The sequence below is a fragment of the Pavona decussata genome, unplaced genomic scaffold (genome assembly GCF_977016875.1).
Source record: "Pavona decussata unplaced genomic scaffold, jaPavDecu1.1 SCAFFOLD_215, whole genome shotgun sequence".
In the NCBI taxonomy this organism is placed as follows: domain Eukaryota; kingdom Metazoa; phylum Cnidaria; class Anthozoa; order Scleractinia; family Agariciidae; genus Pavona; species Pavona decussata.
In genome coordinates, this window is record NW_028145620.1 from 2,135,242 (window position 1) to 2,161,432 (window position 26,191).

The 26,191-nt window shown below is 41.1% G+C and overlaps 1 protein-coding gene across 3 annotated transcripts in view; it reads left to right on the forward strand.

The window, feature by feature from the left end:
* The window catches only part of LOC146459969 (leucine-rich repeat serine/threonine-protein kinase 1-like), a 34,471-nt gene that overhangs the window by 4,847 nt on the left and 3,433 nt on the right, over positions 1-26,191 (forward strand). For 2 of the 3 annotated variants that reach the window (XM_085088819.1, XM_085088817.1), the window contains exons 5-25: positions 836-1,078; positions 1,853-2,079; positions 3,282-3,391; positions 3,854-3,957; positions 4,677-4,820; positions 5,994-6,164; positions 6,717-6,974; positions 9,856-10,015; positions 11,235-11,458; positions 11,586-11,729; positions 13,901-14,158; positions 14,999-15,137; positions 15,972-16,407; positions 17,681-17,870; positions 19,489-19,716; positions 20,662-20,886; positions 21,420-21,592; positions 22,979-23,142; positions 23,684-23,889; positions 24,455-24,604; positions 25,962-26,132. In XM_085088819.1, the coding sequence (XP_084944945.1) occupies positions 836-1,078; positions 1,853-2,079; positions 3,282-3,391; positions 3,854-3,957; positions 4,677-4,820; positions 5,994-6,164; positions 6,717-6,974; positions 9,856-10,015; positions 11,235-11,458; positions 11,586-11,729; positions 13,901-14,158; positions 14,999-15,137; positions 15,972-16,407; positions 17,681-17,870; positions 19,489-19,716; positions 20,662-20,886; positions 21,420-21,592; positions 22,979-23,142; positions 23,684-23,889; positions 24,455-24,604; positions 25,962-26,132 (4,125 nt within the window). The remainder of the gene's footprint in view (positions 1-835; positions 1,079-1,852; positions 2,080-3,281; positions 3,392-3,853; positions 3,958-4,676; positions 4,821-5,993; positions 6,165-6,716; positions 6,975-9,855; positions 10,016-11,234; positions 11,459-11,585; positions 11,730-13,900; positions 14,159-14,998; positions 15,138-15,971; positions 16,408-17,680; positions 17,871-19,488; positions 19,717-20,661; positions 20,887-21,419; positions 21,593-22,978; positions 23,143-23,683; positions 23,890-24,454; positions 24,605-25,961; positions 26,133-26,191) is intronic. The other variant, XM_085088818.1, reaches the window with a different exon arrangement.

Sequence of the window (26,191 nt, forward strand, 5' to 3'; positions counted from 1 at the left end):
ATTTGAGCTCTATTAAACCTCTTCTCTCTATTAAGCTCCCCGTTTGAAGGTCAGATTTTTTATCAGCCCCGTCCCGTTTCCATGTTAGAAAACACAAAAGGAATACAGTCGAAGCTCACGTAAGCGACCACCTCGGGAATTGGAAAAAGTGGTCGTAACTAGCTGAGCTTGAGCTGGTCGCTTACGAATATGCAATCTCGAAAGCGACCAAAAGCTGGAACAATAGAAGCTGTTCACTGACCAGAGCTTTCAGCATAAAGCTATCTACTACCTCAGTCTCAGAGTAACACTATTGATCCAGGCGTAAATCACCTGGAATTTTTGATTCGAGATCTTTATCTACGAACATTATTAGGCAGTGCTACATTATTGTAAATGTGATCACGAAGTGTATACTTTTCTGGAAGAGTTGCCGTAATACGTATCACAATCTTTGAGTGGTCGCTTACGAGAGCTTAAAAACAAAGGAAAAGACCAGTTGGTAAGTCCCAAAAGTGGTCGGGGTCGCTTATGGGACCTTATGGGAGCGGTCGCTTACGAGAGCTTTTGATTACAGAGTTTAAGTGACAATTCAAACGGGGTTTCACAATAGCGGTCGTAACTAGAGCTGGTCGCTTACGAGAGTGATCGCAAGGAGAGCTTCGACTGTACTTCAAATCTCAGTCATACCATTGGTCAAAACATAAGTCAGTTTGTTCATAAAAAAATTGTTCTTCAATGTGTAGAAATATTACTGTGTCAAGGTAAGGTTCACGACCCATTATGGTTTTCCATTTCAAGTACGCTCCTTGTAGTCTGCTAAACAAATATATATTTTTTTCTTTTATGTTTTCAGGAAATCCTGGATCTTTCCCACAACAAGTTTACTCATTTCTCCTGCAACGTTGAAATGGTTTGGGCGTCTTCTTTGAAGCGTTTAAACCTTTCAAATAACAACCTTGCCACCATTTCATGGAACGTCTGTCAACTGTCCTGTCTTCACGACCTGGATGTTAGCCACAACGCCATTAAACGTCTGCCGAATGAAGAATTTTGGACGTCAACTACCATGCATAAGTTAAACCTCTCTCACAACAAGGTAATCGATCACTGAATTCAGTTTACAAATGTTGTATTCCGGAGCGCCTCCAGCAGATTAATGTTATTCTCCGAAGTGAAGCTGGATCGTTAAACAATTATCATGTGAAATCGCCGGAATGTCGCCTGATACTTAGCCGACGATGCCGTAGCCCGAGTAGGCTACTGAAATATTCCCTACTTCCCGGAGTGAGAATAGAAAGGCGCTCCGGCATACAGCATTTGCAAAAATTCACATTGATAATGAAGGACAATTTTGTTGCAGAAAAGCTGGAGATGGTGGTTATTTGTTACACGCGCGAAATTACGTGTATCGTATAATATCTGTTGTTGGCAGGCAACGAATATTGAAGACAACATTACCATATTTGGACAGTGTGTTGAATAGTAACAGGTGGATATTCGCGAGGCAAATATCTACGACTGTCAACCGAAAATGAGGTGAATAATTGTCTTAGTGTATACCTTACCAGTGGACAAACCCAGCTTTAAAGGTCACTTTATTCCTGATGAACTGGTGAAATAACGAGAAATAGCAAATGCCATCTGGAAGTTGATTAGCCAATCAGAGCGTTCGAAAAGCACTAAACACGGGTTTGGTGATGCACTGCAAAGGTTTATCCGTTGAACGGCGCTGTGTACAGTGTAATAATTGGTTCAATGCGTTGAATCGTCAGAGAAGAGATTGCTACAAACCAATAACTTATTGAATTAATGGGCTGGTTTTTCCGCTGTTTGGACCAAGTTGATGTATTTTTCATATGATTTTATCCAGCTCGCCGCTAAGCCTCTAATTGACCCACAAGCCGGATCGCAGAAGCGATTTCCGTTTTTCAAGCTTGCCAGTCCAGATGAAGCTCAGGATGTTAAGACAGACTGTGAACTTCCCACCGCTCGGTTCTCTCCGACGCTGGAAACGCTTCTGTTGAATGACAATACCTTACAGGTGGTTCCCGTCAGTGTGTGCAGACTGATGAGCCTCATCGAACTGGATTTAAGCAAGTAAGAATTTACAGGCTTCGCGTACCCTAAAAGCTCTATTAACCCCCCACCCCCTCTCTAATAAGTCCCTCGTTTAGAGATCAAATTTTGATCGCCATATGTTGTTTTTGGTTTAGTATCGTCTTGAAAACTGGTTTTGACGGCTGAGACACTGCGCTTTCCTTTAGCCAATCACAGGTTTTGTTTCTTTAGGACAACCAATCAGCGAGCTAGGACAAATTCTGTCCCAATTCGATATATGGGAAATGAGTTTCACTACTCGAGTGACCAGAGGCCCGTTTCTCGCCTCTTTGTAACGCCGATGCGGCTGTTTGTTCATTTTGATTTATAGACAACGGGCTTCTGGAGCCAGGGTATGGGTAGAAGTATCATTGTGCAAAAGTAAAAATGACATTGTATTTATGATCAGAACGCATTATTGCTATGTTAATTGTGCGGTAAAATTTCGTGACAGCAGAGAGATTTAGCATCGCGTATATGTGAAACGCGAACGGCAAAAATGACCGCGTGACCACGATTTTTCGCGTTTGCCGATTGCCTGTTGCCTGTTGCCTGTTGCCTGTTGCCATTTCTACGTGCTGCATGTAACATGTGTAATGGCCATTAAAGCTGTTAAAAAAAACCAGGCTATTTGGCGTTTGCCGTCTACGTGAGAACTACGTAAGTATTTCTTCCTTTTCTCTTATACATATAAGTAGTTAATTGTTGAAAACAAGTACCCAAGTAATTTTTTCCGGCAAGTCATACCACGAGTCTCCTGTAGCTCAGTGGTAGAACATCCGAACTAGTAATCGGAAGGTCTTAGGTTCGACTCCTGATAGGAGCACTCGGATTTGCTTTTTTCCGAGTATGCCTGCGTCACTTTCTAGAATAATCATCATTCTCATTCATTCACCAGGCTGGAAATATACCATCACATTTCTTTCATAGGACAAATTAAGTTTCATGTTTAAAAATCCTTCATAACTCACACCTTACCGTACTTTTCTTCATGAACTCACCACAGTGAGTCGTAAAACAGCTTCATTGAAATTCGCAAAAGCTAAGTACACGCGAAGCTAAAGTCAAAAGGTTAACGCTATTTTACGTGAAACGTGAAACGGCAAGGGGACATTTGCCGTTTCACGTAAACGCGATGCTAAATCTCTCTAGCGTCGCTGGATGTATCCCTCACACTGGTCGATGTTCTTTTGATTTTTCAGCAATCCAGACTTGCGAACTCTTCCTTCTGAACTCGGCAATTTACGCGAGTGCTGGCAACTCAGACTCAACCGGCTGAATCTCCCTGGACTTCCCAAACACGTGAGACCAGGTACGAGTCATTTGACGCCCGGTTTACAGCTCTTTTTACCATTTTGTTGGTCAAGAAAACCACTGCTAAAAGCAACGACAAGACAATTCAACGGCGTATTCTGTGATCACTGGTGAACTAAACTATGTAGAGTGATTTCTATTTGCCAGATCGGCCAGTCTGTAAATCAAATGCGTCGTTTTGAAGGGATGGTGCTGCAAAATCTTGAAAAATAATCACTCCGAAAATGGTACGCGCTATTTTGAAGAAATTCGAAGGAATAACATAAAACTTATCCTTCAAATTGGTACATTCGGCTTACGAACTAACCGGTCTGGCCGACAGGTTCTGGCAAATAGAAAGCGCGCTAAAACTTAGCGACCGCAAATCCAGATGAAAAACTCGACAATTGCATTTTTGACAGCCAATCACTGACCTCTCGTTTTACTGCGCTGACCTAACTTGGATGCGTTTTGTTGTCAGGTGAAAATGGTGTTCGACCGAAAGACACTCTGGCGTACTTACGAGCTACTCTGCGCAAGTCAGTTCCGTATTACCGTATGAAACTGATGGTGGTCGGACTACAGGTAAGTAGCAAAGGACTGGAACCAGCTTGCGATAGAGACCAATCCGTAAGACCGTTTTCAAGTATAGCTAAGATGGCCCTCCAAGTTCCAGTTCAGCCGAGAAGAACCGAGATCTGTGATCTCTCTTTTGTTTGTTTGTTTTCGCTTTTTACACCGAGTATCCTTTCACTAATAAGTTTTTTTCGTCTTGACATTCAGTTTTCCACTGTTACTTCTTGTAATAGGGCGCTTACATGTAAGCAACGACGACGGCAACGGCAACGAAAACGTCACCCGAAAATATATCTTTTTTTCATTGGTGCTACTTTGCGATTGTTTCAACTCGCTCAAATTTTACAAAAATGGCGAACTATCCAGGAACCAAATTGGTAGAAATGGCGTAGAAGTTAAGAAAGAAAATAAAAAATTCACCGTCGTGCGTTCACGTTCTCCACAAAACCTTATGTGTTCATTTCACGTTGTTGTTTTTGCAGAGGATGGCAAAGAGACGTAGCAACATGAAAACGCACTTGCAGAGCGATTGTTTTTGCTCATTAAACCTATTGCTTTGCGACGTTGTCGTTGCCGTCGCTGTCGTCGTTGCTTAAGCTCCCTAATGTTTTCTCACAAACTTTAGGCCCGTAAACAGCAAAGTCTCAACAACTGGAAGTGACGTTGTTGTTGTTGTTGTTGTCCCCTTTCGTTTGAACGCTGTGTCAGCTATACCTTTGCCTCTCTAGGGTCGAGGAAAGACAACCTTACTGTCAGCACTCAAGGGTCAAAAGCTACCACCCAACCTGTCCACCGTGGGGATTGTGATTGATGAGTGGCAGGTGCAGTTGTCTTCCGGTTCCAGATTCTCATTACCACGCTTCTTAACACAGGTGGGAAGGAGCCAAATAGCCGCGCTATTTTTGATTGCAGTAAGGGTTATGGTAAACGTGAGTAACAGAAATAACCACATGGCCACAATTTTCCGCCATTTTCACCTTTACGGCAAACACGAGTGACTTAAATATAACCGCATGATCTTAATTTCCCGCCATTTTTCACTTTTCTGGCAAACGTGGGTGACTGAAACAACCACATGATCATGATTACCCGCTGTTTTCACTTTTATGGCAAGCACGAGTGACGGAATAACCACACGATCATAATTTCCCGCCTTTTTTTTCACTGTTTTCGTGATTAGGTTGGTCACTGCATTGTCACGTTATTTTTTTAGACAAGAAACTTTTCATTCTCTACTCTCTCTCTACTTGGGTGAAGGAAAACGTCATAACCGTTACGTTAGTAATACTTTGAAAGCTGTTTTGTTGTTGTTGCTGTTTATCAGTGTGCAGAGTGTGGTTACGTGATTCTTAGCAAGCAAATTTTACAAGTTAGTCGGCCATATGCACTTTAACGTGTGCCGTTTACCTTTAGATCGCGTTGTACACAAACTGGTTTTGTTGCTTTTGTTGTTTTGTTTACCGTCGCTTATCGGTAAAGGTGGCGAGTACGTTTTGTTGTCCTCCGGCTGAGCGGACGATAATCATGCTCTTCGTGTCAGGACAAATCCTCTTTGTAATGAATGGAAAACATACTGTTGTTTTCCTATACCTTTTAACTCTCACGTCTGCGGCGATCGATCGATCGATCTCACGCTTACGTACCAATTTCTCACGCCTGGTTGAAAATGTGAACTATTACAGCCTTAACTGACACACTTTCCAAAAATATGTAAACTCAAACACATGCGAGAAACGAAAAGTCCATGTAAAACGAGTAAATTACGATACTTTTCGAAATCAGCATAATCATTTTCTTGAGAACTTCAGAATTATTCGGAACGTCTTCGGGCGTCTTCGGAAGTCTTTGGGTATAGTCCTGTCGTCTTCGAAATCCTGGCACTCCCAGGATAAAAATATCACACCTTTAAGTCAGAAAACGTTGTCAGGAAAATTTTCTGATAGTCGAATAAATGGATATAGCCGGCTTACTTTAAGCCAGAAAGTCCTGCTCTTTTCAGATGTTAAACTTCAAATTATCTTGCCGACCTCTTGTTTTCCCTTTAGAGCGATGAGCCACTGATAACATTCAGCACTTGGGACTTGGCTGGTCAAAGCGTTTATTACGCAGCACATCAACTGTTTCTGTCTCCTAACACTCTTTACTTGGCCGTGTGGAATGTGACACATGGAGAGGAAGGAGTAGAGACACTCAGGCGATGGCTCCTCAATATACAGGTAAGCAAAAACCACGTCAGTGGTACAAGGTTAATTTACACGCACCGATTTTATTATCGGCCCAATTAGTAGTTTCAGTGGCAATTTGTCGGTCGATTTGTAGGCCGACTTCTTTTTGTGTTAGTGTAACGCGGGTTGAAAATCGGCCCAATTTATAAAAATGTGTAGCTCTACCACAGATTTTTGTGGATGGATCGATTTTCGTCTGCTCACTCATTCTCTTTTTCAAGTTGAGCCTAATCAGACCATTAATCGGTAGGTGATTAGAGAGGCTATTGAAATTCATTGGCAGGCTCCGACATTGAATCGCGACGTGGGATACGAGCTCCCGGCGATTTCCACCGGGACGTTTTGTCACGTGATATTTTATCACCTTAATCATGTGACAAAACGTCCTACACCACTTGACAAAGATTCCGAGACGGAATCGAAAGCTTGTGTTTCAATATAAATTTTCCATCCTGTAAACGAAACTTTTTTGTTTGATACAATATGACAGGATCAAGGAACAACTTTTTCTCTAACATATTTTAACTCTGTTCTCGTTTCTAGGCTCGCGCGCCCTTTTCCGAAGTCTTAATCGTCGGAACACACCTCGATTTACTGCCGAAGAATAACCGACAAGCTCGTGTAGACTCACTGAAACACAGCATTGCGCAGAAGTATCTGGACAACCAAGGCTTTCCCAGGATTGTGGGTAATATTATGGTATCTCCGGTGACAGGTGAAAATATCGTGGAGCTGAAAGAGCTGATCTACAGCAAAGCTCTTAAGGTTAAGGACAACGGAGAGAATATCATTGGACGAAGGGTAAGTGGGGAGCTTCCAGAGATTTAACGGTGGACTTACACAACAGGACCACTAGAGACCTTTAGATTCTACTACGAGTACGAGTACGACTACGAGTTTCTCCAATAAACAAAGAGTGCGCGCGCGTGAAGCAGTGTCATTTTGGCGGGAAAACGAGATAGCTGACGTCATTTTACTACGAGATTTTGTAAGAATCTCGTAGTGGCGAAAACGAGTCCTCGAAACGTAGGTGATCTCGTCTTTTTGGAAACACGAAAGGGCTTAACTTTCATCATTCAAGCCAACTGCGTCAAGTTTGTTGTTCGTAAAGAGTGAAATGAAAGTTTCTGTGATATATCTGTTCTTAGTACTTCGCTAAAAACTCGAAGTCAAATCTCGTAGTCGTACTCGTACTCGTACTAGAATCTAAAGGTCTCTACTGAAAGAACAGGACGACAAAAGCCGTAGCGTGATCAACGTGAATGCTAAGTTGCTTAAGTATTTTTATTTTATTTATTTTGATTATTGATGATGTCAAAGTAAGTTTGACCGGCGGCAAGGTATTATCGAAACATGTGTAGTCAAACTTTCACGTTGGTCACGCAATGACAATTTGCCGTCATCATTCCTTAGACGTCCTGTTGTGCAAACTCACTGTTAATCCGTTAAACGGTGCCCAAAACACCGGTGGTATCCCCTTTTGTCTTTGTTTTGCTTTGTTTCGTTTCTTTGTTTATTTCGTTTTATAATGAGTTAATTTCTGTGGATGCGGAAAGTTTCGTTGTTTCAAGGAATCGAGGAATACTCTATGTTTATATCAATTTGATACTTAATTTTGGCTACCTGCAGTGAAGTTTCACAGTTTGAAGGACTTTGCTGTGAGCAGCAAGTTTTCAGCGTTTTCGGTTTTTTTTTTTAGAAAGTGCGACAAGTATAGTTGTAGTACATTTGTGCTGCAAATCAATTGGCCCCAAATAAATTGAACACGTAAACAGATGTTTCAATTAACTCTAGATTTTCTTTTAATTAATCGGTTAATACAAATTAATTTCAGATTGCCCCCAAAAATGGCAAGAGTGGTAGTCTATGTTCATCACACTGTCCCTCAAAATTGGAACCATATGGAAACAGTTGGAACCCAGTCTCTTCTCCGCTTGTTTTCCCGCCATTTCTCTTTAGTTTGTTTCTTTGTTATGGACTATCCAGGCTGAACAAAAAGAAAGGTTTTGTGATGTTTACGTTCGCTCTTCTTTTAATCAATTAACATGATTAACTTTAAATTGTTATATAAAACTGACACCAACGAAAACCCCTCTGCATCAAATTGTGTATCCATCAGAATCTTAGTAGTTGCAACCCAGTCTTGTCACTACTTTCTTCGCTCGCCGATTTTTCTTTCATTTCGTTATCACGGACAATCCATGCTTTAGAAAATGAAAGGTCTTGTGATATTAATGAGTGCATACGCTGCTACAGAGTCCAACACCAAAACGCAACCAATCATCGCTTGACCAAGCGCTTTACTTGATATGCAACGGTGTGTTTTTCCGCCCGTTTTGCCGCATCAGGCATCGCTTCAGCTTTTCGCGGTGGTGTTGCGTGCTTTTCCTTCAGTCTTTCCAACTCTTTGTTCATCTCTGTCAGTTTTAAGATAATTTTGGCTTCTCTTACTGCATCTTGCTTCATATTCTCGCACCGCTGCTCTGCCTTTGACTGGAATCGTTTGATACTCACTTCTGCGTCCTCGTACATTTCTTTAACACGATACAAGTGCGCTTGATACTGTTGTACGCGTTCTTTCAGTTCGTTTAAATCTCTTTCCCGTCTCTCGGTTGCACGTTCCTTCTGACAGGCTATCTTTACTTGCGCGTGCTTATTTATAACAGCAGACATGATCCCTTCTTGATTAAACTCGTACAAAAGTGTTTTCTTACTCAACGTTGCTAACCAATAGCTCTCTACTGTTTGATACAATTACGTAACAATTGAGTTTTAAAGCGCGCGCCAAAGGCTTCAAACAGCCTTGCGCGCGCAGTTTTCGTAGGCAATGCGTCACCTTTACCCTAAATGAAGTGCAGAACCTCTTGTCAAAAAATGTACATGTGATTAAAAATATTTGACAAAATTGACAGCCGAAATACTTATACCGACTGGAATTTAACTCATCCCACACGTTTCCAAATTGGACACTTGGTTGTTCCCCTAGATTTTTCACCTCCCATAAGGGGATACCTCTTTCTAAATGAGCACTCAATTGCTGAACCAGGCAAAAATTACTACATTTCTACAATCGGAGAATCGGACGCCTCTCCTAAGTGGACAAACAGTAGGGGTCCTAGTGAGGGATAAACGCAAATCATTTTGTTGTCCGAGGCGGCCTTGGACCCAGTGGAGGTTGAGCTGTGTGTCTTTTATGTTCCTCTACAGTTGAAAGCTCTTATTTTTAAGTTCGTTCGATTTTATAAGCACTGTATTTGCTTCGGGATCGCTACCAGTAGCGCAACACTCCACCTCTATAATACAATTAACAAATCGACAGCAGTTTTCTATGGTCTGTACCGTTATAGATCATACAATGACGTCATAAAATGTTCAAAACTCAAGTGGAACCACGACCCGCAGGCGAGCGGTTCCACTCCCAAGTTTTGAACATTCATTTTATGGTCAGACCATAGAAAACGGCCGTCGATTTGTTCTTTACAGTAATTGGAAAAAGTTCAAGCGGAATTGCCTTTATTTCCTTTGAGAAAGCGCGCACGTTACATCTGACGTCATTTTTATTTGCTTTACATACAATAGCTACGAGCCAATTAGTGCGCGGGAATTTTGACAGTTATTGTGTAAAATGTGATCTCTTTTGATGGGTTTCGTTTTTGACTGGGTTTTCTATTGACGTGCTCAGGTACCTCAAAGTTACACCGACCTTCAGCAAGCCGTTATACAGGAAGCCGAGCGTAGAAGATCCACAGGTGAACCACCCATACTGCTGGAAGATGAAATCCTACAACTCGCTAAATCCAGTCCGCAGAATGACATCCTGGATACTGAGGAACTGACTTTAGGTTGGTATTCTGGGCTGAGTTGCTCGAAACATGGTTAGCGCTAACCATTGGTTAAGAGGTATTAAAACCTATAGGTTGTCATGGTATTTAACCCGGGTTAACGCTAACCATGCTTCGAGCAACTGGGCCCTGGGCTTATTTAAGAGATTGAGTTACAAAATCCCAGTGGACCCACGGGAGAGAGTTAAGAGAAACTTGTTTTTTCACGAAAGGCGGCCGAAGATTTTTGAACCTCCTTTACGCAACGTTTTTTTTTTTTTTTCGAAAAATTAGGGCTTTAATCACTGTTTCTAGAAATTATGGTTTTGGAGGATGGATGAAAACCGGTCAACTGAGGGGAAAATCCTTAGAGAGGGGACGAGAACCAACAATAAAATTCAACCCACATCTGATCATGAGATCGTATCCGGAAATGGAACCCGAGCAACAGTGGTGGGAGACAAGTGCTTTCACCACTTTGCGAGGGCATTTTTCGAGTCTATTTGAACGATCAAAGCAGCCAAAAACTACACGTAAGATCTCCGTGCTGCGAAAACATCGACAGTATCTATCACTCGCTCTGCCCAGGAATACATCGATTTGTTGTGATGCTTGTCCTTTAGTTCGCAAAGTAACGTCATATGACGTCAGTTAACAAAACAGTGTTCAATGGATGAGTCACCTTGCAAGTGATTTGAACTCTGATCTGTTAGCTAGAAAGTAGTTATTGCCTAAACTAATCGGAATGCTTCACCATTGGCAGCTTTGATTTTACATAATGACTTTTGAGGCATGAATCTAGCTAGCATTTACAATTTTAAATAGTCCTCTTAAATACAATTTAATGTATTCAAACAGAATTGCAACATTTTAAGGTTAACTATGTAACTTTGAAACCGTTGGCCCAAATTTTTCAAATACCTTCGGAGAGTTCAGGAAGCGGTTTTCATCTGTTTGAATCGCGTTCATCTTCGAAAAGTTAGCTGAATTTTTTATTTACAAACGTTCTTTAGTAATTACAGAAGCTGTTTGTTGCAATACTTTTGAAAACGTTTGCAATGGCGGAAAAGCAAAAATCCCGCAACGAGTTGTATGCAGATTAGTCTCAACCTTACTCTACTGCGCAAGTGCTCCAGCTGACATAGTCACTTTAAGCGTCATGTTCATGAAGTGTGGTCTACGACCTGGGATGTAAAATTTTTCTAAAAGTCACTTTATCATTTACCTTTGTTTCCTTCAGCGACCAGATTCTTACACGAGAATGGCGTTCTTCTTCATTATAACGACCAGTTGCGCGGTTTGAATCATCTGTACTTTATCGACCCCTCTTGGGTATGTGATCTGATCGCTACACTCGTCACTATCCGAGAGAGAAATCCCTTCATTATGGAAGGCGTCATGAAGATGAAAGATTTGGAGCTGGTTCTCAGAGACCCTAAGTTTCCCCAGGACTTTATCCCACAGGTAAAATGCCATGATGATCACGAACGGAGACGAACAAACGGTGGGCGGACAAACGAACGATTGACAGACTGCTAGTGGCTACATTGTTTCCTTGTTTTTGATTTGATTTCCCCTTTAACTGTTTTAGTATCTTCAACTTATGGAACGCTTTGAGATCGCTCTGTCCTTGAACGATAAACAACTCTTGATTCCTTCCATGTTGCCGAGGGAGAAACCGGGAATGCAACTCCATCAGATGCAAAAGCTGATCAAGCGAAACTCTGTTGAAAAGGTAAGACATAATGCCACCGTATATTTAATATACAGTCTTTGGACAAAGCTATTGAGATCTTTGTTCCAGTTTGCTTTAATTCGAACATTGTAAGCTTAGCTCAATGTTATTTTGGTCCTTAAAGAAGTAATGCAACTTCGAGCATTCCATAGAATGTCTCCGAAGATTTGTAATAATATTGTAAAACAGCCCTAAACCAACAAAGAAATAGCATAGCAAGTTAAGACACAACTTATTCTGCAGATCCAAACTTGTACCCAATCGAGATTTATTGTATAGTTTGTGTGCGAGGAAAGACTGAATATGAGAATTGGGACACGCGACCAAATCGAAAAGGATAGACCCAGTGCTTTACGCATTTTGAGAAAGAACTTGACTGAGATTCTTCTGCCACTTTTTATGCTTGTTTTTCGTTACTAATTACAGCCATTTTCAATATAGCCTGATTCTCAGACGGTCCAGGTCGCTCGCGGCCACACACTCTATCCCACTCTCTCTCTCTCTTCTCAGGGAGAGAGTGTGTGGCCGCGAGCGACCTGGACCGTCTGAGAATCAGGCTATTTTCAATGTTACGTGCATAATGACTATCTTTCGACGTGCCATCTTTCGAGATTCCACGTAACCAGCCCTAAGTCTTTATAAAGGGGCAGTGTCACGACTATTTTGCTATATTTTTGGTCAAAACTTCTAAAATATTTGGTGAAAAACCTTTTTGCTGACATGAAATTGCTCTTAGAACACTGGGAAGAAAATATAGAGGGGTTTTTCCAAGGAAGAACTAACTACAACCAGTTGATAAAGCAACTTCTCTAAAATACACAAGAACGCAAATTTTTTTAAGTTGCAATCCTTTCCATCCTAGCCATCCGCAGCCACAGATAATTAATACTAGTTTCTGTGCAGTAGCAAGGTAATTGTTAACAAAACTGGACCATTATTTTAACATTTCCAGTGATGAAAATATATTTTTTGGCCATTCAAAGACGCACCAAAAATGGGTGACACTGCCCTTTTAATGTAAGCGCAACTGATTTATTTACGGTTGAAATCAACTTTGGGCAATGAAGATGACTGACGTGGAGGAATATCTAGAAGTTAATCCGAGATCGATAAATCGACGGTTTTGAAATTTAACGACTTGCGAACACAACGGCCGAATTCTACTGGACGTTACGGAACAGAGCCGATCGAAAGAAGTCAAATGATTTGGATTTTTCTGCAAAGTTAACAGGTTAACACATTTACCAGCCATTTTAGGTCAGTAGTTGTAGTTAATTTGTCGTCTCTTTTGCCAATATTAAAGTGGAAAATCTTTCCACATGAGAGTTAAAACGGTCTTTAGCTGTTTGTCTAGCATGTTGAAAGATAGTCGCTGTTCTCTGCTATGCACCTAACACGGAAACTGGCTATAAATACTTCAATTTCATTTCTTAATAAATGAGAGACCATCCCAGTTACGTACGCAACGTAAGTGGCTGTGTAAAGAAAGCCTGAAAAAATTCAGGCTTGAACGGGATTCGAACCCATGACCGATGCGATACCGGTGTAGTGCTCTACCAACTGAGCTATCAAGCCAACTGGGAGCTATTTTATTTATTTCACTTTCATCGGTTTCACCTCTACAGGTACATCACGAATTCACATAATGACACCGGCTCCCAGTTGGCTTACTTGAATAGCTCAGTTGGTAGAGCACTGCTCCGGTATCGCAGAGGTCATGGATTGAATTTTTCGGGCTTTCTTTTCGTAGCTGTTTAAGTTGGGAACATACCTGCAATGGTCTCCCATTCATTACTTCAGTAATCTGGGCCCAGTTGTTCGAAGCCTGATTAAGCTAATCCTGGATTAACGGGAACTTTGATTTGAGTTTAATTACAAAAAGATTTTTGTCCCTCAGTTTTGACTTAGACTTTTCTTTACCGTTAGCCTAAAATTAGCATTTTAAAATAGTTTTTAACGAGAGAGATGAAAATCTCGGTTAACTTTAAATTGGGATTAGCGTTAATCGGCTTTCGAACAACCGGGCCCTGCAGTTGGAATATATGTGCTTCTTATATTTCACTTCCAATTTCATTTCTATGTGTATAACTTGTTTTATGAAAAGATAAGCAATAACTCTGAAACAAATCTTACCTGACTTAGCCGAGATAAACCCTTGCTTGATTTTTCAGCTGAGGGCTCGGAGTGGCCGTAGTGCTACTCTTCCTGAGGAGGGCAGAGGTGTTACTACAGTATGCAGGAATTACCAAATGGCGTACACACCGAGTGGCTTCTGGAGTCGACTACTTACCAGACTCATAGTGTCTGTCCAAAGGTGGCGCACTATTGAGCATATTAAAGAAGAGAGTTATTCCTTGGTTTACTGGCGAGAGGGCATTGGAGTGGTGTACGAAGGCGGTTACTTCCAGGTGGAATCTTACAAAGAGATGGTAGGTTGTGTGACGTTTTTGTGTAATTTGCGTCGTGTGACTCCGACTCGAATTCGCCCCCAATGTTGATCAAACACTGCCTAGTACGTTATGCTCTTTTCTGGCAAGTGATACAAAAGTGCTTTGGTGCTTACGATAGACCTCGCACATAAGTACTTTTGCGTTTTCTGTAAGTATTATTTTGTCTTGCCTGCTTGTTGTGAACAGAGTTAGGTATTAAGCGGAGACTTTGCTTTGAGAGATAAAGACAACATTCAATACTACCCTGAATGTGGTTCGTTTAAAACACTAGCAGGTGATGTTTAGGACGGTGCCTACTTTTGTTACTGCGCATACGTTCTGCGCATCTCGAGATACTCGGGTTTCCTATAGGTGGTGCCTACTAATACAGGGATATTTTTGCGCGGTTTAAAACTATGCGGAGAAAGCAGAACTTAGCAAGTGCGCATGCTTTAGGTATCCAAAAAGAAAATTGGGGGTAACCATGCGTTTTTCAGAGATAGTAAAGCTTGAATTTGGAAACAAAAAACGCCATACATTGCTTTGTATTTTACTGGATTTTAGAATAACTGTTGCTTAATTATCTTTAAAAATGCCCCGCTACCCCCAATTTTCTTTCTGGATTCCAGTAGCCCATACTAAGATCTGCTTTTCCTGTATAGTCATAAACTGTCTAAAAATTCTCCTGTATTAGGAGGCACCGTCCTTCGCAGTTTGAAGTCGGTTGGTTTTTTTGTCAAAGGAATTTTATTAATCGCATCGGATAAAAGGAAGAAAGGCGCTCTGACTTTCCTTAGTGTGACTTGTTAGTTTATTGGTTTGTTTATTTTTCCCTCTTAGATTCCTGTGAGTCAAAGGAAGACTGCTTTTCAAGAAATAAACGGCGTTGCCATCACTGTGTGGTCAGATCAACATGACTTTGCTGCCGTTGGATTTATTGTCGATCAGATTGACGCTCTGATCTCCGAATGGTATCCAGGTGAATATTAAAACATTGATAAAGCACACGCCAGCTCGCTGTTTGATTTCTCTTATGAAATCGTCAACTTTTTGCAGAAATTTCACGTACCCTGTGAACACCGTTCAAAATGTATCTGAAATAAGTAAAGAAATGAAGTGATACTGGTAAGCCCTGATGCGTGAGGCGACGAAGGTTACAGCGAGGGCACGTAAGACTAACAGTGAATGTCTTAGAGTTGGTGCCAATCGAACGAGAACAAGATCTTAAACTCGTGAATTCTAAACGTGCAAACATTACAGCCAGCTACACAGGATACAATTCTAATGAAATCTTGAACATATTTACACGCGAAAGCGCACGAGGTGATAAAAGTGCTTTCCACGGTTAAACGACAGTTGTAGTTTATTTAAAAGGCGTTCACACTTACCAGTTAGATCGATCTCCTCGTGTCGTGTCGTAATGCGAGCTGAGTGTGAATAGTCGGAATTTTGCTGGACCGTCCCGAGATCGATCTAACTTGGATTGCTTTAGGAGGTGCTCTGAAAGAGAGATCTAACTTGTTCCGTGTGATAAGCAGCTTTGCTTATCTCGCCTCAAACACAAGCTTAGTGACCGCCTCATCCTGCCGGCCATCGAGCATATGATAAACAGTGGCACCTTTCCTACTCAGGTCGCTCTTATTTAGATCGCTCCCATTGAGATCGATACCCAGATTGGTATCGAGATCGATCTTACTGGTTAATGGAACGGCCCCTCAGAAACACTCGCTATCGGCTTGTCCGATACAACGGATTTGAAATGCTCTTCTTATAGCAGTTGTTAAAGATTGATTTTTTTTCCCTTCGTTGATAGGTCTAGACGAGACGGACATGTACGGGCTGCCATTAGTTCGGCGGTTAATCCCATGTCCGCTCTGCACCGATTTAATGACGTCACATCGTCCATCAATGAAGCGTTCCGTTTCCATGGAGTTTCCCGCTTCTTTTCACGCCCTGCACCCTCCGCGGCCTTACAGCTTCACCCTTCCAACATGTGCGGCAACCGCGCTGGATTATTCCACAATCACCTGTCCCTACCACCCTGATAAAGTTGTGTCGCTCCGGTATCTAATCCCGGACCTGCTGATGGCGGATTTGCCGCCCCATTTTTTAGTGGATCAAAGCAAGTTTACGTTTGAAGCGCGGGAAACTCAGAGAATAGGCGGTGGTGGTTCTGGCGAGGTGTATATCGCCATGTACCGGAACGAGGCTGTGGCTGTTAAAACGTTTCACTCCACGAAAATGACTGGGTAATTATCTTTTTTGTTTACTTTACGGTGCTTCTTTGAAAAAGACGTTATAGAGTGTTTTCACATGACGTCACTGCGGCCATGTTGGTGTCCCAAAACAAAGAAATGGCGGCCATGTTGGTGTCCCAAACTAAATCTCTGGGAATTGAACTCTATTTTTATGCAAATACTTTCCTTTGTTTCAGTAAACCAATATGGCCGGTAGTCACGTGAATGAAAACACTCTATTTATCTACATGTTTTTAAACTTTGCACAGTTATTCATTACATCTAGTAGATAAAATAAAGTAAAATAAAATAGGGGGCTCATCATGCTGTTTTCACACTATAGACCTTTTTCATAAATGGCGGCCGATAAATTATTCTTTTGTTTTCATGAAAATTAGCCCTACTAGCCTCGTCAGCATGTGCAAAATTCAAAAGAATTTTTACTCTGAAACGAGGTTAGTAGGGCTAATTAACATATATTGAAAAGAATAATAAATCGGCCGCCATTTATGAAAAAGGTCTATAAGGCTGTAGTATACAACTGCTTTGCTATTTGTGACAACAGTCTTGCAAAAACCTGTGTTTGGTTTTGTCAACAGAGTTGATGAGGCAATTTGGTCACTGTAAAGAGATTCAAGTGCTTATTTTCGAGCGTTAACCCTTTGTTAGAGCGAATCCAGATGCCACAGTGACACAACTGTGTGATTCGCTCTGTCAAAGAGCTACACGCCACGACTCAAATTTCTCTACGGTGACCAAATTACCTTATGAACTCTGTTGATGAACCAAACATTTCTTTCCTTTCCCCACCGACGCAGCACCACAGTTTCTTAAGAAACTAACTCCCATTAACAAAATCCTAGTTTGAGCGAGAGACACCCATTGTTGCCAGAAAGTTATTCCTGGAAGTGAGATGTAGTATTATATTATTGCAGTAGTGCAATGTTAGGGTGAAATGCCTCGAAGTTTCCGAAAAAGGAACCTAATGAAATAATAGGGCAATTAATTTTGAGCATCTGCGCGCTTCCACTGAAACTCCACAAAACATATCATTTTGATAGTGATTCCATAAGAATATTTCAAAATTGAAAAAAATTCGTCGAATTTGGATACAGCGTGAAGGTTCGTAGTTTGTTAAAATGCGTGGACTAACATTGGCGGAGTAACTGTGCTCGTGTAGAAGAAAACGACCAATAATTCCTTTCCCGAGTTCAGTCTTACAGAAAAACTTTGTGCTAATGACGAAAGAATTTACATATTTTATTCTCTTTTCACTCGTTCCCAGGTTTCGCCTTGATAGTGGATTGGGAGAAACTGGGTCCAAGACATCTGGAGGCTCGGGCGTTCGGAGATCGCATCGTAGCGAGGGCTCAAGCGTGCGCAGATCAGATGTGTTTCAAACATTTTCTGAGGACATGGAAGAGGAACTGGAGAAAACCAAGGTTGTCAAAGCATTCTGGGACTTAAGACAAGAGGTAAGAAGAAGTGCTTCACCAAACCTGTTCGGCGAATTTCAAAACTTCGTTCGCCTGTTAAGTTATGTTATACCCAGTCCGCGTGCATCTGTTTTCTTTTTTTTTTTTTTTTTTTTTTTGCTTCAACTTTTGTTTACTTTTGTCATTTTTTTAATGGAGACATTATGGAGTGGATGACGCCAGAAATTGATAGAATTTGTAGCTTCGAGAAAAATAAAACTCGGAAAAGGGTGTTTTTCGGAATGCGACATTTTTGTTTGATAAGCTCTTTATTTTAAGAGGGTAACACTAAATAGTGTAGAAACACTAACACACCTGTAGCCCTCTATCTAAAACTACAAGAAAATACAAAGTTATTTTATGCCCAGACACTAATGGTTTAACTAAACTTAACAGATGACCGTAAATAATTGAAAATATATTGCCGTATAAAATGACTGTAAAGAATTGAAAATATAGTGCCGTATAAAATTTGCGCCAGCGTACATTTTCGCCCAAAAAGCTACGTTTTTCAATTTTTGGCACCCAAAAAGAGGTTTGATGATGATGGCTGAAGAGCTTTTTTTTTTATTATATTTGAAATCCTTTTGCAGTTGTTTCTCTACAAGTGAATCTTCAAACCTATTATTGGAGCAACTCATAAAAAAATCGATGTCTGAAAATATCAACTTTACATCATCAATTTATTTTAAATTGTAAGTTTTGTATGACAAGTTGTAGCATCTTCGATCCCCTTTCATGAGAAAAGACTGCAAAAATCTGGAAAGGGATCCATTGGCTCCAGAAAAAGGCAATTTTGCTAATAAACCTTACGTAGTCAGTCCACAGCACGTGAGGTGTAAAAATAGACGGTGTATGTGCAGTCTTTCAGTTTTTAAACAGCTTGTCAATCGATTTAGTGTTAATGTTTGGACAGGTCAAAACCATTGTAATTGAAAACACCTACGTTTCTAACCCTTACGGAAACCAGAGCGAGCTCTTGGGTAGAAGGAATATAAGATGTTTTCGCATCCCATCATCCCATCAAGGAGGTATTAGAAATTTTCCTAGCCGCCTTATGCCATATAAAACTGGGTTAATTCTAACCCTCCCCACCCCCCTACCCCCGCCACCACTACACCCGATCGAATCATGAAAAGGAATACCAATTTAATCCTGGAAAATGTCAAGAAACAAACAAGAGCATACCTTTGAGGATACTGCCCAGTAGATTTAGTGTAAATATTCACAATTAGGAGTTTTGTCCTCTGACAAAAATGTTGATTTTACCTTGTACGGACCCATAGCTTTGATTTGATCATATATTGACGTAGTACAACATGTCGAACAGCATCACAGGAAAGTACAGCTCAATAACTTTCATTTGAATGGTCACACTTTAGGATTTCGTTCAGCGACTCAAAAGCTAGTACCACTTTGTGTAACATAATAAACAAAACCACGGGAGAGTACTGCTCAGTAGCTTTCATTCGAATGGTTACACTTTAGGATTTCATCCAGCGACCTAAAAGTGAGTATATACTTTTTTTATGTCCTTCGACTCACAAAACGTTAGAGTCACAATATGTGAGTTGTCACCCACATTATTTATTTGTTTGTTCGTTTTTTGTTTGTTTAGGTTGCCGTCCTGTGCCGCCTGAACCATCCCTGTGTTGTCCGCCTTTTGGGCGTTTCCTTACACCCTCTGTGTTTTGTGTTGGAACTTGCGCCACATGGCAGCTTAGCAGCTGTGATCGATGAGCTTACAACGAAGCGTGAAGCCCGAGCACAGCAACAGGAAAGCGGTGCCTCAGCGACTAGGGAATCCATACTTGGACGAGAGATGTCTTACAACATCGCATTTCAGGTGAATTTGTGAGATATATCGGATGGAAGGTTAAAATTCGAGAGAATTGAAGAAATCAATTAAATCAATAAATTAATGTTTATGAAAGGGATGGTTTTCAAAAGACATAAAGAGCGTAACTCTCTTTTTAACTCTATCCTTTGTACGGAATAGTCGAAGATCTCGACTTAAGTTTTATTTTTGAGGAAAGCGCATAGAATACAGCTTATCGAGAAACAGGCCGCACTAAATGAAAAGACTGACAAGTAGCTCTAATGTGAATGGTCACTTTTTCACTTTGGGCGCTTTCAATTGGTCTGTAAATCGAATGCGTCATTGTAAAGGCATGGTACCGCAAAAACGTGAAAAATAAACACTCCGAAAATGGCACGCGCTATTTTGAAGAAATTCGAAGGACTAGCATAAAATTTATCCTTCAAATTGGTACATTTCGTTTACAAACTGACTGGTCTGGCCGGCCAGTCCTTACAAAAGGAAAGCGGCCAAATTTGACTCGCGAATTTGAAAATTGGTAGGACTGGATAATGTTGTACGCGGAGAACCGCTATCCATGGCGGTTTATCATTTGTTGACACATGAAAGCAACAATAGGATGCGAGGAAGTTTTTGTGTGAATTAACTTGTGTTTGCAGTTGAGTCTTTGTCCACGTATGAGAGGTGGCCAGTAGCGGAGGTGGAAGCTTGATGTAGAAGTTGTTTGCGCGTATGTTGGACTTTCGATCTGTTAGTTGGCGTGTTTTATCCTTAGACGAAACATTGTGGCCTAATTGTTTTTTCTAATCACGCATACGTGGGATGGGGATCTGCAAACAGCCAAGGAAACAAGTAAATTATAGAGCTAACCATTCCATGGACTTGGCCTATTGCTTCATGCTGAAGGGTTAATCTCCGGCCGGGTGGGTAACCTGTGACACGTGTATCATCTTCTCATTGACTTCGTTTTAGGTCGCCAGCGCGATATGGTATCTGCACGATTGTGACATCATTTATCGAGATCTCAAAGCTGACAATGTGTTGGTGTGGTCCTTGGATGTGAACAGTCTATTGAACGTCAAGCTGTCAGACTACGGGATTTCGTGTTTTGCCACCCCCCAGGGGGTTGCCGGAGAGGAGGGGACCCCTGGCTACCAAGCTCCGGAGATCCGAACAGGGGTTGGGTACGACGAAAAGGTCAGTAAAGGAATCACAAACGATCACCCGCAACCAGGTGTACAATGGTGTGTGCAATGGCGTACATGATGTAACAAAGTAGCATTACCTTATGTGACCCCGATATAAAAGTAGTCTCGTGCAACTTGTTTTTCTCAGTTTTCTTGCGTTGCGTAGTTTCCAAGAAGATGAAAGAACCTTTGAGCAGCGCTCGGATCTTTTGCTGCGTTGCCACTACTAAGAATTTTGTTCCGGGTTGGAACGACTATGGCAAGAGTAAGTAACTCTTATGCGGGCGGGTGGGTTGTACGTAGGTAAAGTGAGAATAGTATCCCCCCCCCCCCCCCCATCATCCCCGTCGCGCCTATCTCTTCTGACTAGAGACGTTGCATCGACTTTGATCATATGTCCAGTCTTAACACGCCTGGCAAATGTTTCGTGGCCAAATTCCTCTCACTTTGCTTCGAGTAGATAAATTATAATCCAAACCCTTAATTCGTCGCTGTTATGTTTGAGTTACTCTTGTTATGTATCGTTCATTCCTCTCCCTTTAGGTGGATATTTTCTCCTTTGCAATCTTCGTGTACGAGCTTCTGTCTGGCTGCCGCCCTTTTGGAGGATATCGCAACGTACTGGACATAAAGAAGGCGATTCGCCGAGGGGTGCGGCCTTCCCTTGAATCCAGTGACCTGGATACACAGCTGCCACGACTGGAAGATCTCATGAGGCAAGCGCTTCACCTGATTTCTTTTTCTATCCTTATAATGCAGTTTTCCACTGAGTGTCGTATAACAAAAGCTTGAGGAGTCATTTCTGACCAATAACAAGTGACTCAGATTACAAACCGATCAGAATTCGGAACAAAGGCACTGCACGTAACGCAACACGAAATTCTTTGACGAATTTATGGAGCTTCGAAAGCGTAAAAGCGCCTGCAAGCAAACTGTTCTTGGATTGGTGCAAAAACACCAACTCGTTTCAGCGAACACTAGCCTGAAAATTTTAGTTTGCTATGTGGAGGCCTCGTTAAAGGAAACCTCCACCCTTGAAATAAATTAACGTTAAATTGTTGAAAATACAATCTAATTTCAAATTTCGTTGGAAAACATGGAAATAGTATTTCTGCGTCGGACAAAACAGAATTTGATTATCGCCTATTTTTCATTTTAAATTTCCCGGGCGTTTCACACAAAAGAACTTCTGCTTACTGACAATAGCGGCAACCATATGACGTCATAAAATCCAAAATGGCGACGCCCGGGAAATTTAAAATCCAAAACAGGCGATAATCATATCTAATTTTTAGCACACTTGAATGTCATTTCTGCTATTTAAAGTAAAATTTAGAATTTAGGCACTATTTCCGACAATTCACCGTCAATTTGTTGTCGGAGTGGAGGTTCCCTTTAAGATCGAAACAAACGGGCTCCTTTTTTGTAGGCCGGCCTTGTTGTTTGAAACCCGACCAGCGCATAATTCAGGAATAATCGTAAACAAAATTTGTAAACTGAGTGTGGGCAGCAGTCTTGATTAAAATTTTATAGAATAATCTTGTATCATAAGACAACCAGACCTTGAAGATACCTTTCGTGACACAGCTGCCTGTTCCGAAGTTCATAAACGGACTAGGCCCCAGTTTACATATTGTTCAAATTGCGTCATATGAAGAAACGAACCCCCTAGTTGCCATAAAGATCACGTAAAAATTAGTAAGTGCACCAAGTTTGGTTTTGTTTCAATGCGTAGTAAACAGGCTGTGACCTGAAAAAGGTTACCCATATTCCATTCAATTGTCTCTAATTCAAAGATGGCGTCCCCCGGCCAAATTCATCCAAAAGTCTCTAATTTTTCCGATTTTTGAAAGCCTTCTACATGGTTGGAATCTAACGACAGAACCTCAAACTTGGTAAACTGACTAATTTTAATGTGATTGTTCTTGTGACGGACTCCAATTTCTGATGAAATGAAAATTTGAAAACTCGTCCGCAGTCTCCATTTGAACTTCAGAACGGGAAATACAAAGACTAAATTCAAGATTTCTTCCACGGGCTCAAAAGTTAGAATCCTATTTTATCAGGGTTAACTCTAATAGTCAAATTATTCGCCTTTGTAGATCATGCTGGCATCAAATTCCAGAGAAGCGACCTCCTGCAAGTGAGATCCTCCGACAGATGGAAGAACCAGCATTCCTTTGCCAGTGCCGGATCGTACCGCAAACCAACGAAGGATTGTTGGAGAAAGTTACGACAATTCATGGTCTATCATATTCTGGAACTGGTAAAGACGTTAATTAATAGTTGTAGGAGTAAGTGGGAAGGCAAAAGGAAGCCATTTATTCACTCATTCGACCACTCACAAACACAGGCTTGTCTCTCCTTCCCCCCTCCCTTCCTCCCTCCCTTCCTTTCTCTCCCCTCCCTTCTTAGTTCCTCTCCCTCCCTTCCATTCTATCCTTTCTTCGCTTTGTTTCATTTCTTCCTTAGCACTAGAAATTTTACTTTAAATAGCAGAAAATGACATTCAAGTGTGCTAAAAATTAAATATGATTATCGCCTGTTTTGAATTTTAAATTTCCCGGGCGTCGCCATTTTGGATTTTATGATGTCATATGGTTGCCGCTATTGTCAGTAAGCAGAAATAGTCTTTTTTTATCCTTCGTTTCTTTTTCCTTTATTTATTTTACATACCTCCCTGGGTTTACTATTTATTTTATCGTATTAAATACAAGCTACAAAATGGCCAGTGTTTGCCTGTTAATGAATACTTCATTTTCTCTGAACTGTTTTTTTTTTTTTTTTCATTGTTCCTCTTTTCCTAGGAAACCCTATGGTTTCCCCGAGTTCCGACAGAGGTTCTGAAAATTCTTCAAGCTTTGTGTTGCTGTGGAGTCGTGAACGAGAAAACCGGCGCTACAGTATGGTTAACTGTGAAACAGGAGTATTTTACGCACACGAAGAAAAATGTGCAGGACACAGAGTACTTTGTATGACAAGAGTTGAAAATCGGACTTGGCTTGGAACTGAGGTAACAGTTAAGTAATAAGTAATTACAGTGCCTGAGGTCGGTACAGGGCACGAATTAGTCTCTTACCGTGGCGCTACTTGGTTGGAATGAGCATTGCGTGACAAACATTGTGCATTGCGTTACAGCTAGGGCATTATTGTGTCTTTAATGGTGGTTGTTGTTATTGCGATTATTATGGGCAATTGGGCATGGCAAACTTAAAGGACAAAATATTTTTCTATGCCACGTAATTGTGGTTTTGTTTCCCGTCAACATATTTGCCTACAGTGAAGAGTGATGACAGCGATATTTAAGGTTTGCAACGTCTTAGTCTCAACATTGAACGTTGAATTTAATCGAAACATCTTTGTATCTTCCTTCGGATGATCAGAGATACTGGTATGTCCTTTGGAAGAGCTATAGATATGTTCGAAAATGCAAAAAAAAAAAGAAAAGAAAAGCGTTTACGACGTTCACCTGCCGGTTATTATCTACGTATCCATAATTCAGGAGAAGCAGGATTCGAGAGAGATTCCAGGAATTCATACTGTGAGGTAAAATGAATGTTCGTTGTTGGTCTTTTCAGGGGTGCACAGTGGAGGTGTTCGGACGAAGGTCCTGGCGTTCACCCTCAACCTTGTGGTCCTACATCACGAAGGCCCCAGTGCTGGCCTTACTGACAGAATACGTCTCCTCAGATTCCACATCTGAGGCAGCTCAACCAAGTGTAAGTCAGGTATGAGTGCATTTATGTGGGCTTTGCATAACGTAGCTCAAACGAAGACAGTTACTTTATACTATAGAATCCGGCGTTTCCTAACGTGGTCCCTAAGCAAGCGAAATTTATGTACAATCGTGGACAAAACAGTTAAGAAAATTAACCTTCCAAGCGTTTTTACTAGTAAACATTACCGAACGACCATATTCCTCCCCACCCCCTCCCACGATTCAATGTTGTTTCAGTTTTGGGTCACGAACAGTTTCCTGACAATCAGCACTTCCCAAGTCAACATTGTATAAGGAGGAGGGGGGGGGGGGGGGGGAGAAGTACCTTTGGTAGAATTCAGAAGGGAGGAATAGTAAACAATGTGTTTTTTGTCCGGGTTCGGTTTTCTTAACGATTTTTGTCCACGATTGTAGATATGCATTTCCTCAATAATGCGGGTCTTTTTCACATTACAGATAATTCACTTCATGTAGATAACTCACAGTCCGCTAAGGTAGGATTTTGAGATTGCGACTAAAATTGTCATTAGTCGAAAAATGTTAAAATGACAGCCAGGTATATTCATAATAAAAGTCTAGAAATGAACGGTTTGAAACTGGCTAAAACGTTTAAGCGGACGTTTAAAATTACCAGACGTTTCGATCGAAAATATTTATCAGTGTGTATCTCAAAGGTACAATTTTTTCGTAATGTGCTGTCATCTACCTTTGTCTAGAACTGATAAAAACTTGCATTAACCCCTTAAGCCCTAACAGTAATCAGTATCAAATGTCTCCCTGTAATATCAATGTTTTTCAATCTCTGAGGTCATTAGAAGTAAGGATGTGATCACCCAAGGTGGTCTTTTGATATTTTAAAAACTTCTCCCCAGTACTTTTGTAAGAAAAGTATGGGGACAAGATAGGGGAATTTTGTCTTTGATATAAGGTATTAAAGGATGAAATTCTAAACCTCTTTTTACAATAACTGTCCAAATTTCCGCGTGCTGATTGGCTCGTAGCTATTGTCTATAAGAGTACGGACAATAAAAATGACGTCAGATGTAACGCGCGCGCTTCCTCAAAGAAAAAAATAGCCAATTCCGCTCGTACTTTTTCCATATTATTGTAAAAAACAAATCGACGGCAGTTTTCTTTAGTCCATACTCTTATAGACCATAAAATGACGCCATAAAATGTCCAAAACTTGGCAGTGAAACCATTCGCCTGCGGCTCGTGGTTCCACTTGAGTTTTGAACATTTTTTGACGTCATTTTATGGTCTATAAGAGTATAGACCATAGAAAACTGCCGTCGATTTGTTAATTAGAGAGGTTTGGCTGTATATTGAAATCATTTTAGTGAATGGTGAATTGTCTTCTCTTTCAGGGTGCTGCAAGAGTTAGAAACGTGTACGCCTCCCTTGCCAATGGTACCCTGGTCGTGTTTACTCCACAAAGCGGCCTTGCACGAAGGTGTTCACACGCTGACGTCACACTGGTGTCGAAAGAAGACGACGAATCATTGAATAAAGAAAGCACGAAGTGGTCTAATGTACAGGTTCGTATTTTTTTAACATTTGGTTCATGCTTGCTTGTGTTGCACTGTTTAAGTTGAAA